The following is a 14,244-nucleotide window of genomic DNA, read 5'->3' as shown; positions in this document are numbered from 1 at the left end:
GGGGAACGGGTGGGCCAGTCCATAGCATCAGTGCCTTCATTTTGCAGGAACTGCTGACACACTCCAGCTACATGAGGTCTAGCATTGTCTTGCATTAGGAGGAACCCAGGGCCAACTGCACCAGCATATGGTCTCACAACGGGTCTGAGGATCTCATCTCGGTACCTAATGGCAGTCAGGCTACATCTGGCGAGCACATGGAGGGCTGTGCGGCCCCCTAAAGAAATACCACCCCACACCATTACTGACCCACTGCCAAACTGGTCATGCTGGAGGATGTTGCAGGCAGCAGAATGTTTTCCACGGCATCTCCAGACCCTGTCATGTCTGAAACGTGCTCAGTATGAACCTGCTTTCATCTGTGAAGAGCACAGGGCACCGGTGGCGAATTTCCCAATCTTGGTGTTCTCTGGCAAATGCCAAACGTCCTGCACGGTGTTGGACTATAAGCACAACCCCCACCTGTGGACGTCGGGCCCTCATACCACCCTCATGGAGTCTGTTTCTGACCGTTTGAGCAGCCACATGCACATTTGTGACCTGCTGGAGGTCATTTTGCAGGGCTATGACAGTGCTCCTCCTGTCCCTCCTTGCACAAAGGCGAAGGTAGTGGTCCTGATGCTGGGTTGTTGCCCTCCTACAGCCTCCTCCACGTCTCCTGATGTACTGGTCTGTCTCCTGGTAGCGCCTCCATGCTCTGGACACTACCTGAGCCACTTGTGTGGGCTGTAGACTCCGTCTCATGCTACCACTAGAGTGAAAGCACCACCAGCATTCAAAAGTGACTAAACCATCAGCCGGAAAGCATAGGAACTGAGAAGTGGTCTGTGGTCACCACCTGCAGAGCCACTCCTTCATTGGGGATGTCTTGCTAACTGCCTATGCTTTCCACCTCTTGTCTATTCCATTTGCAGAACAGCATGTGAAATTGATTGTCAATCAGTGTTGCTACCTAAGTGGACAGTTTGATTTCACAGAAGTGTGATTGACTTGGAGTTACATTGTGTTGTTTAAGTGTTCCCTTTATTTTTTTGAGCAGTGTAGTTTTTTGGGGGAGGGGTTCTTTCTCACATCATCTGCATACTTTGGCTCAGAGGGGGCCCATTTCTGAATTTCCTGCAGATTAAGCGAAATATATGTAAAAAGTAGCATTGCATTAAATTTTCATGTTGCATTAAAAATATAAGAAAATAAGAAAAAGCATGAGAGATAGGAGAGTTCCAGTGGTGAATCTTTTGTTTTAAATTGTGTCTGAGACTTCACAAGTGATTACACAACATTCTTTAAGGAATGTTTTCCTATTTCCTATTTTGAGAACAGATATTATATAGTTCCAATGAGGCTAATCGATAGGAACCAGCCTCAATCTGTTTGAACATGAGCTTTTGGTTTTCAGAAGTATTGTGAGCCAGGAAACAATAGCACAAAAGAGACACAAAATAAAATGTTCTTCCGATTTAATAGATTTGTTTTTAAAATGTCAGGATCAATATAATGAAATGGAGCCAGATATAAATACCATCAATGAGAGAGTGCCACTAAGGGTGATATATAACATCAACAGAAAGGTGTACAATGAAGAAGAATTTGAACAAGAGCATGACCAAAACATGTATTCCCAGCTCAACAAGGAATCTGAAAGACCTAAATTTGGACGAAAGATCCAGTGCAGGTAAGATTAGTCAGGAAGTTTGTTCCTCTCCACACTTGATTGCTTTATTATGTTTCTAGGTCAAACTATAAACCCCAATTTTCTTATGATATTAGAAACGGTTATCATTGTTTATAAACTTTACCTATGCACAGTTCTCTTTTATGTAGAGCTAAATTAGCCCCAGTGGTCCAATCAATCAGGTTTAATAAAAATACAATAATGAAGAGAAGAGAGGCAACAATGGAAAAGATGTGGAAGAATTTACTTCTAATTTAAGATGGATTAGATAGTGATACAGCTTCAAATCAGGGTACCATTGCTGACATATCACAATGTCAGAGAGTTCTATCCTTTCATTAGCAACATTGGGTAAGGCAGAATTTGCAGTTGCTTACTGCAAAATCTGTTTTTGATTTTGAATTTGTTTAATGTGGATTATTAGACCCCACCAAGCTCAGGTCTAGTTTGGGAACATAAAAGTGTTTAATTGCCTTGAACAAGCATTTACACCAGGGATCTAGAACTCAATTCTTACAAATGCCACATTAGGACAGGTTCATTCACCTGGAGGCCACAGCACTGGAAGTCTTTCCATACACTGAAATAAAAAAATCTCTAGTCCCTACAATAGTACTCAGGGAGCTACCACTAGTAGCAAGGAAGAAGTGCAACACTGGCAGAGAGAACAATAGTTTACATGGAGAAGTGCAAGCTCCAATCTTGCCCCAGCTGCAATGGCACCTGTAGGACAGGTGTAGCTGTCCCTTGGGTTGCTATCCTGCCCAATTGCAATGTTGCACTTTAATCTCAGTCTGGGTAATTGGACTCAGTGTCTGTGATGATCTTGTTGAATGTAAATACTAAATGTGTATAGGTAGTCCTCGAATTACGACCACAATTGGGTCCAAAATTTCTGTTGTCAAGTGGAACATTTGTAAAGTGAGTTTTGCCCCATTTTACGACTCTTTTTGCCATAGTTGTTAAGTGAATCACTGCACTGGTTAAATTAGTAACATGGTTAAGTGAAATTGGCTTCCCCATTCATTTTGTTTGTCAGAAGGTCGCAAAAAGGGAGCACGTAATCCCAGAACAATGCAACCATCATAAATAGGAACCAGTTACCAAGCATCTAAATTTTGATCACATGGCCATGGGGATGCTACAACGGTCATAAATCACTTTTTTCAGTGCTGTTGTAACTTCGAACGGTCACTAAATGAACTGTTGTAAGTCAAGGACTATCTGTACTCAGCTCTGACTCTGGAGAGGGTTCAAAGTGCCATATTAAGATTGATAAACTGTTTGTCTTAATTCCAGCAGTTGCTTTCCACTTCTTGATTATGGGCAAACTTGCACCCTCTTTTTCCTCTCCTCCTTTATTCTATCGGCCCATCAGTCTAATTTGCCTTTGTTTTTTTCCTTACGCCAAGTGAAATAGGCAAGGATATCTATGCAAACTACTTTTGGATTAGACTTCTTCAGCTGAAAGATTTATATCACTTATATGGCTTTCCTTTCTTCCAAGTATTGCTGCAGGCCATATAAAATGCATTTCATGGCTGCTTTCAACTTGTTGCACCAAGACAAATTCTTCGTGTGTCCAATCACACTTGGCCAATAACAAATTTTATTCTATTCTAGACTTTGAATTGCCTGATTGGTGTTGAGACCTGGAGAAAGGCAGTGTCCCTATTGGTTCTATAAGTACTTTATTTTTTTTGTCCACCATAGAATATAGAATGGAATGGAATAGAATTCTTTATTGGCCATGGGTGATTGGACACACAAGGAATTTGTCTTGGTGTGTATGCTCTCAGTGTACATAAAAGAAAAGATACATTCCTCAAGAGTCAAGAATCATAAAGTACAACACTTAATAATAGTCATAGGGTACTATAAGCAATCAAATCATAGTAGGAAATAGTCAATAAAATTTGCAAGGATATAAGCGACAAAGTTACAGTCATACAGTCACAAGTAGGAGGGGATGGGTGATGAGAAGATTAATAGTAATAGTGCAGACTTCGTAAATAGTTGGACAGTGTTGAGGGAATTATTTGTTTAGCAGAGTGATGGCGTTTGGGAAAAAACTGTTCTTGTGTATAATTGTTCTTGTGTGCAGTGGTCTGCAGTGTCATTTTGGGGTTAGGAGTTAAAACAATTTATGTCCAGGATATGAGGGGTCTGTAAATATTTTCACAGCCCTTTTTTTGACTCATGCAATATATAGGTCCTCAATGGAAGGCAGGTTGGTAGTAATTGTAGTCCATAGAGACTGAAGAATTCCTGCTTAGGGGAACATGAAAACATTATAAAAGAACCAGATTTGTTAGGATTTATTATATTTAGAAAGAATGACTTAGAAGCAGGGGTGGTATGCTACCGGTTCTACCCGGTTCTAAGGAACCGGTAACTCTGAAGAGCAGCAGACACTGAACCGGTTCTGTGTTTGCTGCTGTTTGGCCCACCCACCTGCCCGGACTCTTACCTGTTCTTTATTTCCTGCTTTTCCAACCTCAGCTGCTTTGCGCAGCACAGCTAAGCTTGAAAAAGCAGTAAAAAAGAGGCTTTTCAAACGCTGCACACCCACAGTGCTTTTCAGCTGTCAGGGCAGCACAGCTTAAGGGTTTTTGACACGTGCACACAGCAAAACGTAGTCACTGAACCTGGAGTAACACCGGCTGAATCCCATCCCTGCTTAGAAGATACATGTTCAGAAGTCTTTGAAGAATTAATCTTAAATTGATTTAATGTTGGCAATTATAGTATAATTTATAGTTCATGATTTACAAAAATTGTAAATTTTAGCAGAAAAGCAGTGTCAAAATAATAAGACATAACAAAATATAACTAGAATGGAATAAAAGCATGTCATTTAAAAATTATTCTCATTTGACACAATCCCATATGCCTTCGCTCAGAAATTGGTTTCCATTATGTTTAGTGGGTCTCACTTTGAGAAAAGTGTACATACGATTTTAAACCAAATTATGCATATTATTTAACAAAAACATACAGAGCTGATGATTGAGTATTGTTGGTTTAAAGATTACCTCACTATTTATCATAGAAACAACTAAGCCTTTTTTATCAAGATAAAAGTTTGGCTTTCTGTACAATTTTATTTCAGATTCTCATGTGCACGGTTCAGGAAATTCATACTCAAGATGTTTCCTATTTTAAATTGGCTTTATACTTATCGCATTACTGAATGGATTCTAGGAGACTTACACGCTGGCTTAAATGTAGGGATGGTGCAAGTTTTCCAAGGTAAGTTAGTCCATTTTCATTTTCTATTTAAAAGCTTTCAAGGTGGATAATTTTCCAACCTTTTCCACATATGGTAGCATATCCTAGGCTGAAGCTCTCTTTACTACTCTATAATAAATAAAACCATATGGGGTTTGGACTCAAATAACAAAAACAGCCTCTGGTACAGATAGTTCTCAACTTATGACCACCACTGAGCCCAACATTTCAATTGCTAAGCAAGTTGGTTGTTAAGTGAATCTTGTCCCATTTTATGAACTTTCTGAAAACATTTGTTAAATGATTCTGTTCTGACCCACGCCCCTTTCCCACAAATCAAACATAATCCAAAAGGAACAAAAACCTTGTAATGCTTTTACAAAATAATTAGCTGTGATAAGCACAAGCCTTGCCAAACTGTGTGAGGCTTGCCAAAAGATAACAGACAAGAAATAATTTGCAAGACAAAAATGTTCAAATACAAACTCAGGGTACTGGAATGTCCACGAGGCTGGAGTTTCAAAATGTCTTTGCCTTCTGCAAAGTACGTTTGTTTCACAGCTGGCTTTTATCTTCTTGAAGGAGGGGCCATTACCTTGCAGCCTTACTCCCGAGTCACCCATGCTGTTGGAACTGCTCTTTCCTACGAGCAATCCTGCGCGCACTTAGCACAGGCTCCTCAGGAACCTCCTCATCACTGCTGTCAGCCCCCACAATCTCTAAAGGCAGCTGTTCACTCCCTAATGGTCCTGGCCCCTCGCTCTCCTCAGCTGCTCGCACCTGATGCCAATTAACCACAACAGATTCACTGCAGTGGTTAAGTTAGTAACATGGTTGTAAAGCGAATCTGGCTTCCACATTGACTTTGTTTGTCAAAGGGTCACATTGCAGCCATCATAAATATGAGTCAGTTGCCAAGCGTCTGAATTTTGATCATGTGACCATGGGGATGCCACAGTGGTCATAAGTGAAAAACAGTATGTGAAAAATGGTCATGAGTTAGTTTTTTCAGTGCCTTTGTAACTTTGAACTGTCACTAAATGAACCGTTGTAATTCAAGGATTACCTGAATTTAAAAAGGAAAAACTGTAGGAATTTGTAAAGGGAAAGGCATCTTCACCTAAGTTCAATTCCTAATCATTATATCGACAGCTATTCTAACCTATAAAACAAAGGATTTTTTTTACCTGAAATAATGAAACAAGAATGAGTTGATGGATTTCAACGTATGTTAAAATGAAGTAGCAATATAAACAAAATCATTTCTGATTTGAAAATTAATGTTCTTTATAAATTACCCATAAAAATGGATTCCCTTTACATACTTCAAGATTTGCTCCTGTATTATTAAAGAACATCTACATGTAATCTATGATGCACTAGAATCTATACCACAGAAAAAAAAGTAGAATAGAATAGAATAGAATAGAATAGAATAGAATAGAATAGAATAGAATAGAATAGAATAGAATAGAATAGAATTATTTATTGGCCAAATGTGATTGGACACATAAGGAATTTGTCTTGGTGTCTCAGTGTACATAAAAGAAAAGATACATTCATCAAGGGTCAAGAATCATAAGGTACAACACTTAACAATAGTCATAAGGTACAATAAGCAGGATATAATTTGGACCACTAATTGCATTTTTCATCTTACGATCATCAGTATTTCTGGCAAGGTCACCAGAAATATGATTGGTTTTTAATTCTAGTTCCGATGAAAATAAAAATTGCTGCCTTCCAATTAACTTGAGTCAGCAATGGGCATGGAATCACCATGTCCTTGTAACCTCTACTCTCCAACAACTGTTTACATATAAAATGTTATTTCAGGACCATACTTCATACATTTGTCTAGTAATAGTAATAGTAGTAGTGATAGCACTAACATGCTACATATTACATTTAACATGTTTATATTCTATCCTTTTTCCAGTCAAGGGTTTGCCTATTTTATTCTCCTATACATCGATGTATCCAAGACTACTAATGGATTTTCATGATTAAGTGAATATCTGAGTCTAAATTTTATTTGTGTCCAAAGTGCTCCCTCAGTTAGCTATTCCAGGCTTGCAAATAATCAAGAAAATGTTGATTAAAATTTTGCTCCAATCCAGCCCCACCTCTGTATTCATCACTCATCTGCCACAGTTTTGCCCCTTGCCTACTGCTGGAAGAACATAAGAAAATATAATAATTGGGCTGTTTAGATCCCCCTTTATGTGTCATTAACAAAATAGTTGGAAGGAAAGATATAGGCGACCATCCAGAGAGATTTAAAAGAGGGAAAAAGCGGCTTTTTACTTAGATACAACATACCAGTGGTAGATGTTTTTTCCCTCCCCAGAAAACAGTGCCATGTGAAGATTGATTGACTCATCATGAGCCATCAAGTTGGAGTAGATTCTTAATGAACATAATTTGTCCTCAGTCTGGTCTTTCAGGTCTTCCATTAATGCAGTCATTGTCACTGGCTGTCCTCTTCTCTTTCCTTCCATCTTCCCGTTTTCCCAAGTTATAGATTTCTAGAACAAGGTCAGTGGATAACAGATTATTTATTAGAATAAGAAGTTATAATAAAATAGGGCAGGTTGGTTTTTCCTTCACTACAAATGGGCAATGAACTGTTTGCTTTGTACCAGTTTTGAGAGTATATTTTAAAAATATGCATTCCTTATAGGATTATCAGGAATAGCACTAACCGGATTACCAATTCCAGTTATAAATAATTTTTATTCTGCATTTTGCTGCTCTTTAATATATGTTATATTTGGAACTTCACAACATATATCTATTGGTAAGTACTATGCTATTTGTTCATTAAAGGTGTATGGGATTATTTGTCATTAGAAATGATATACTGACTCATTAAAAAACTTGTTTTTGTTAATTTATACTTTCAAACATATTGACTTTTATTTCAAATTTATTGCTAAGTCTTCTGTTAATACCATGTTTTTATTATCTGTCATCAAATAATTCACAAAGCTAAAGAAAACTGTGTAAATATTTTAAAAAGTGACTATATCAAGTTTGATTTATCTGTTCAATCAATTAGTTTTATGAGAAAATCATGATTCTTGTAAGTTCTCCCTGATTCTTCTCTCAGCAATATTTTACACTTGTTTCAGTTTAAATAGATGAGTTTATTTGTAAAAATTTGGAAGTTAAATAAATGATATCTCTCTTTGTAATTTCTCTTCATAATCATTCTGTGTGAGGAGAATAAATTGTACAGGCTCTTCTCTGAAATCCAGACATAATTGCTTGTAAAAGTGGTTCTCTTACCATTTTCATGCTCGAAAAACACCTGTATTTCAGGCTTGACAGAAGAGTGCAACAGCAAATCACAGCTCTTCAAATATTTAACTCTTTACTCATCACTTGATTTGGCAAAAGATTCTCAGATATAACTTGGCTAGATGAGCATCTGTTTTCCAAAACAAAAATGAAGCTTTAAACACAACAGTTGATTGACTATTGCAGTACAATGAAGTCAGAACCTTTGTATATAATTTTGCTGTAAATTCTAGGTTTTTCCCTATGTTCTTTCTAAGGTAATTAATACTTGATTTATTGGACTTGGGTAACTGAGAAATGTTTATATAATGATTCTCTAGCCTTGGAGATGACTGGCTCTTGCTTTGCCAACTTTAACCCTTATACTTTGGAAGAGAAAAGAAAGCTATGTACACACTTCTACTCTCATTTCCACTCTGCTATGCCTTAGTTAATAGACCTGTCAGTCTTTCTGGCAGCGGTTGGAAAACCAAAAGTGATTGTTCATCAGCACATTTGTGATATAGAGTTTTTTAAACAAGGTTTATTGAGATGAATGGGATGAGGTTACAATATTTCTTGTAAATGAACTATTTTCAGTTTAGAACCAATTCAGCTCCTCTACATTCCACAAGATGGGATATCAAATAATGAATGTCAGTTATAGAAGGCTTCCTTATGCCCTTTCCTATTCTGGGATTCTATAATTCCAAATTTCTTGAGCTCTTGACAGCTAAATAGTGCTATTTTATTAGATTCATTTTTGCAAACAAATAATAACTCAGGGTGGTAAGTGGCGCCAAAAGTACTCTCAAAAACATTATAAAAATTGTGAAAATGAAAGCAGTTTAAACAACAATTGTTTTAACACTTTATCGAAAGCAGGACAGGATTGAGAAGATATCACAATCTCATACACCTTATTGCCCAAAGTGTTTCCAGTGATGTCTGCAGGGAGAGATGTCAAATCAGTCAGTCTGATGAAACCAATGTGATGTCATCATGACACAAGTACCTCTCATTTATAGGTGCATTGTGACATGTACATTGAAAAATTGCACAACTTGTGGCATTAGAGCATGATGTCACTTTGTTATTTTGACGAAAGCCAGCAGAACTATAGGTGCTCGGGATTGTCTCTTGAGCCTAGATAGTAAAAAGCGAAGTACCTAATTGAGTGTCGTTCATTTCTAAACCCCATAAATCTCTTGATTGAAATCGAAGTTATATGATACCAATTTAGAGGAACTGTTTAGCACCAATGGTTGACTAATGGTGAACTTCAGTTGGGCTTGGGTACACTTAGGTTAGGATCAGGCTCTAGCCAGCTGACAATGGTTAACACAGAGTCCCTGTAAATCCAGTGAATCTTTCTGGTGGTGATTTATGGACAATGAACATCACTGTTGTTGAGTGCCCAGTGATGTAACTTCGGACATCAGAATACTAGAAGAAATAATATACAGAGAAATAATTTATCTGTTGGTTTATTGATTTGTTTATATCCTGCCTTTATTATTTTTTATAAATAATTTAAGGCAGTGAACATAACCAATAGTACTTCCTCCTTCTATTTTGCCCCAACAACCCTGTGAGATGAGTTGAACTGAGAGAAAGTGACTGCTCCAAAGTTACCCAGCCAGCTTTCATGCATAAGGCGGCCCTAGAAATCATAGTCTTTTAGTTTCTTCCCTGGTACCTTAACCACCAGACCAAACTGGTATTCTGAAAGCATTTTATACTTTTAAGCTCTTTAGAGAAATGGTGAGAATTACCTTGTGACAATTAATGTGGTAGCTGAATTTATATTAGCTTTGGCTTTTATCTTGAATTTCTGCTTTTTGGCAACAGGTTCTTTCAGCATTCTAAATGCAATGGCAGCAAATTTTCAGAGTAATCTTAATTTCAGAATACAGTTACCAGTTAATGCCACTTTGGCCAATGTTTCTGATGAAAATTTTATGCGGAATTATATGGAAGCAGTAACTCACACTGCATCTACTACATTTTTAGTTGGGATTATTCAGGTAGGAAACACACTTGAATTATCATTTCTTTTTTTGCCATAGCTTTATTTATTCGAAGTGCTTTAATGCCACTTCAGTTAAGTTAATATTACTGTGTGTATGTATGTGTGTCAATAATAGCAATAAAGCAATAATGAACAGCACCCCCAAACAGTCTAGGTATATACTCCATTGATTCCTTAATCCTCAAATATCTACATAAACGCTTACATCTTGAAGAGTTTTCTGAATAACGGTGACAAGGACACTAATCTTATTTTTGAGAGTAACTGATTCTGTAGCGGGTGAGAGCTCTGCCAAAGAATGCTGACTTTTAAGCTCCCTCCATCTCAGCTCATAGAGAGTGGGAACTCTTGGTATTTTCAAAGACAGAATAAAAATTCAGTATCATGTAATAAGACACACATATTTAAAAATAAAAGTTGAATGAAAGTTAAATCTTAGCTGAGTAGAGTTTCCTTCTGAGTGTGTGGTGTGATGAGTGTAATAAAATAATCCACAACTGACTTGTTAAAATCTAAATATTTTTAGACTCCATTATTCTTTTTCTGATGCATGAAAATTCTATACTTTTATAATTCTGCACCAATACTTTTCAGCTATATTTTTATTTTTGGTTCTGATGTACTGAAAAAAATAAGCAAATTATTTGGCTTTATACAATTTTTCTACTGCTTTTAAAATATATATTTTTTATTCTTTGTCACTGTATTTTATAGTAGGGTTAAGAACAACATGAAAGGAAAATTAGATCTTAAGGAATGTAAGGAGGAGAGAACAAACTTAGAAATTACTGTCTGATAACCAGAAACATTTCACCTTACATAATAGCTGAAATTCAGAAGATTCTTAAAATCATCTGATATTTTGCATGAAGACATTCAAAAGTTCATCAGAATTATGCAAGGTTTCAATTATTTCACATGAAAACTCATAAATTTCACCCCAAGATAATTATTGTCTGGTGTAATTTCACCAATTTTATTTCTGTTTTTTTGATATTGAGGGCCAGGAAGAGGTACTGGCCCCTGACTTCAGCTTATCTCAGAACATTGACTAATTTGGAGGCATGAAGCAGATGACTTAGACTTAGACTCACTTTATTGTCACTTTGAATGTACATGTAAATATACTAATTGGCATACATTAAAGTGAAATTTCATTGTATGCAGCTCTCAAAGGGTTACCACCTCCAGTATACACTACATAAACATGACAAAATAAGTAAGTAATAAATAAGTGCAAAATTATGCATATACTTAAACATAAATTATATGACATACAAAAACAACACATGTACATGGTGAGAAAAACAAATCTTGCGAGTTTACCAGACGGATGGCTGAGGGAACAAAGCTGATACAGAATCTGGTAGTTCTGCTAGAAATACCTTCAAGGACAGAAGTATTCGACAATAACTCTGTCCTTGCAAAATATTCACTTGGGTTTTAGAAAAATAGTATAGCTTCTTTACACTTCAGATGTATAATAGCAAACTGCGCAGAAATAGGGCAGCTATTGTGGCAAATTGAGGTTTATGTTTTCTTTAAAACCCATTTTCTTCTATTTTAACCATCTCTTTTGTTCCTTTCAGCTACTTTTGGCCCTCATTGGCTTGGGATTTGTCACAACATATGTTTCAGAGAGTCTCATGAATGCTTACCTTACAGCAGCAGCATTACATGTGATTATATCACAGTTCTCTTTCATCTTTGGAATTGTAATTGATTTTCATTCAGGCCCATTGTCATTTTTTTATGTGAGTAAAGCCACTATTTTTAACTTTCCTGTTTCTCGACAAGAATGGGAAGAAGTAGACATCAGTATTGATATATTTCCCCTGAAGAGTGAAACATACTAATTAAAAGTTTATCAAATCCCTTCATTTGTAAAGATATAATAACAAGTGGTCACAATACACACAAGGAATCGTAATTCTCACCAGGGACTTAACTTCCCCGTTTTTAGGCATTATTAGTTTCTTTATGACATGCCATTGTCTTTCTTAAAACAGTGGAGACAAATCAACCCCCTTTAAACATGGTAGGATTTAACTTCTAAATAATATCAAAGAAATATAGCATAAGGGTCTTCATTACCAAGATCAGGTTATTTGAGGGACCATCTCTTCCGAGTGGCATTTACTTGCCTATCAGGCTCAGCAGAAAAAACTAATTGTGGGTTGTATGTATCCAAGGGGTAGTGTCATCTGGTAGGACACAGGATGAGGGCCTTTTCTGCTGCCCTAGGGAAAATAATTCTTGAACCTTCTAGAAGGACTTGAAGACCTAGTTTTGCTGGCCAGAGATTAAAGAGTGGTGTGGAACCCATGGAATGGTTTTTAGTTCTTAATTGTTTTTAATACATTTGTCTTGTTTGTATTATTATTGTTGTTGTTGTTTTTGGTACTGTTTATGATTTAGTTATAAGCCTCCCAGAGTCATGTGTGTGCAGCTATATTTATTTCTGAAGCAAAAAACTATGTCATTTAAAAGATGTTGAGGCTTACCTTGATACTTTTACCAGCAAATTAACATGCAGGAATTAGTTCTAACATTTTGTTGACATTTTCTTTCTTTCAGAATTTGGTATACTACTGCATGGGTCTCCCTAAAGCAAATTCCACCAGTATCTTGCTGTTTTTGCTTTCGTTACTATTGCTGAGGGTCAGCAAATGCATTAAAATAACTTATAAACACTATCCTGTTGAGTTTCCAATGGAGCTTTTTTTGGTAAATATTTGACATTTTTCTACAAAATTACATTTATGTTTCCAAAGTCACAGTTTTGTAAATGACTTGAAGTCATAGATTGATCCATGAAACAGTTTCCTTCAAACATTGTGTTTCTTTAGTACAGAACTGAATGTTAATAATTTTGCTACTCTTTTATTTTGACTATATTATATTGGCCTTAAGTTCTCCACAAAAAAGAATAAGGAAACACTGCATCTGAAAGAAGCATTATCCCTTATTATAATTTATTTCAGGTCTTCTGATAAAACAGGAATTTGTTTTATTGTATACTTCAAATTCAGGGGACAGCACACCATCCCTTCTTGCCTTCACTGTATAGACAATAAGAACATTTTGTCTATGATTCTGATAAAACCCAATTTTATCTAATAGTGTTATGGTCTATTATTGTCCTTAGAAATGCATTCTTCAGAAACAGAGATCTAAACATTAAACATTCTGCCTTAAGTTTCAGTATCAGTGAAACTTGTTGTGGTGGGAAATGCTTTTCTGATCATGAAACTTTCCCCCCCCTCCTAATACTAATCTTTGCACTGATGATTGTATCCTACTGTTTGTCATAACTAATCAAAAGTCTGCCTTGTTTGGCATTATACCACTGAATATTATTAGAATCTATTTCAATGTCTGGCTAAAACATAACCCTTAGTTCATAATGCCAAGGTAGATATTGACATTGTAATTGCCATTAATCAAGGCTAAATTTGAGAGTATACTAATATAATTTTGAAATAAATTTAAATACATAATATTCATCTCAAATAATATAGAGTGCATTTTTTTACAGATTATTGTATTTACAATGCTTTCTACCCAAACTCGTCTACATGCTGAATCTAGTCAGGGAGTTTTTACAATGACTCCCCACAAGTAAGTAATCTAATCTAATATTATGTATTTTTCATGCATGTATAAATATGTACTTATCATGCTATTCCCTTTCAGGGTAACATATGTGGTGCGGGGGGAAGGAAGGACAAATAAAAAATTGAAATAATGAAATAAGAAAAATGAAAAGAAAGTAACTAATGTTGAAATTAAAGAATTGGGTAAAGAACTTGGTAATAATACCCCAGCTTGAAATTCCTGTGAAACATTTGCCAATGCGTGAACCTGAAAGCTTATTCTCATAAATATTTCAACATTGCTAACTTTGTCATTCAAATATATTTGAATGCCGTTGCTATTTGTGGCTAAGTGCATACCAACAGCCAGGGATGGGATCTGACTGGTATCGGTTCTGTCGCTCTGCGTCGCGCACGCATGCGCACTTTGT

The 14,244-nt window shown here is 36.3% G+C and overlaps 1 protein-coding gene across 1 annotated transcript in view; it reads left to right on the top strand.

The window, feature by feature from the left end:
- Positions 1-1,496: 1,496 nt before the first annotated feature.
- The window catches only part of SLC26A8 (solute carrier family 26 member 8), a 37,010-nt gene continuing 24,262 nt past the window's right edge, over positions 1,497-14,244 (top strand). The window contains exons 1-7 of the mRNA XM_087929923.1: positions 1,497-1,672; positions 4,785-4,924; positions 7,587-7,703; positions 10,037-10,212; positions 11,807-11,971; positions 12,795-12,944; positions 13,756-13,838. Of these exons, the coding sequence (XP_087786049.1) occupies positions 1,500-1,672; positions 4,785-4,924; positions 7,587-7,703; positions 10,037-10,212; positions 11,807-11,971; positions 12,795-12,944; positions 13,756-13,838 (1,004 nt within the window). The 5' untranslated portion in view covers positions 1,497-1,499. The remainder of the gene's footprint in view (positions 1,673-4,784; positions 4,925-7,586; positions 7,704-10,036; positions 10,213-11,806; positions 11,972-12,794; positions 12,945-13,755; positions 13,839-14,244) is intronic.

This window comes from Pseudonaja textilis, chromosome 3, assembly GCF_049901715.1.
Source record: "Pseudonaja textilis isolate UNSWEBS1 chromosome 3, rPseTex1.2, whole genome shotgun sequence".
Classification (NCBI taxonomy): Eukaryota; Metazoa; Chordata; class Lepidosauria; order Squamata; family Elapidae; genus Pseudonaja; species Pseudonaja textilis.
Note: the sequence above shows the minus strand (reverse complement) of the source record. Positions and strands in the feature narration are given on the sequence as shown.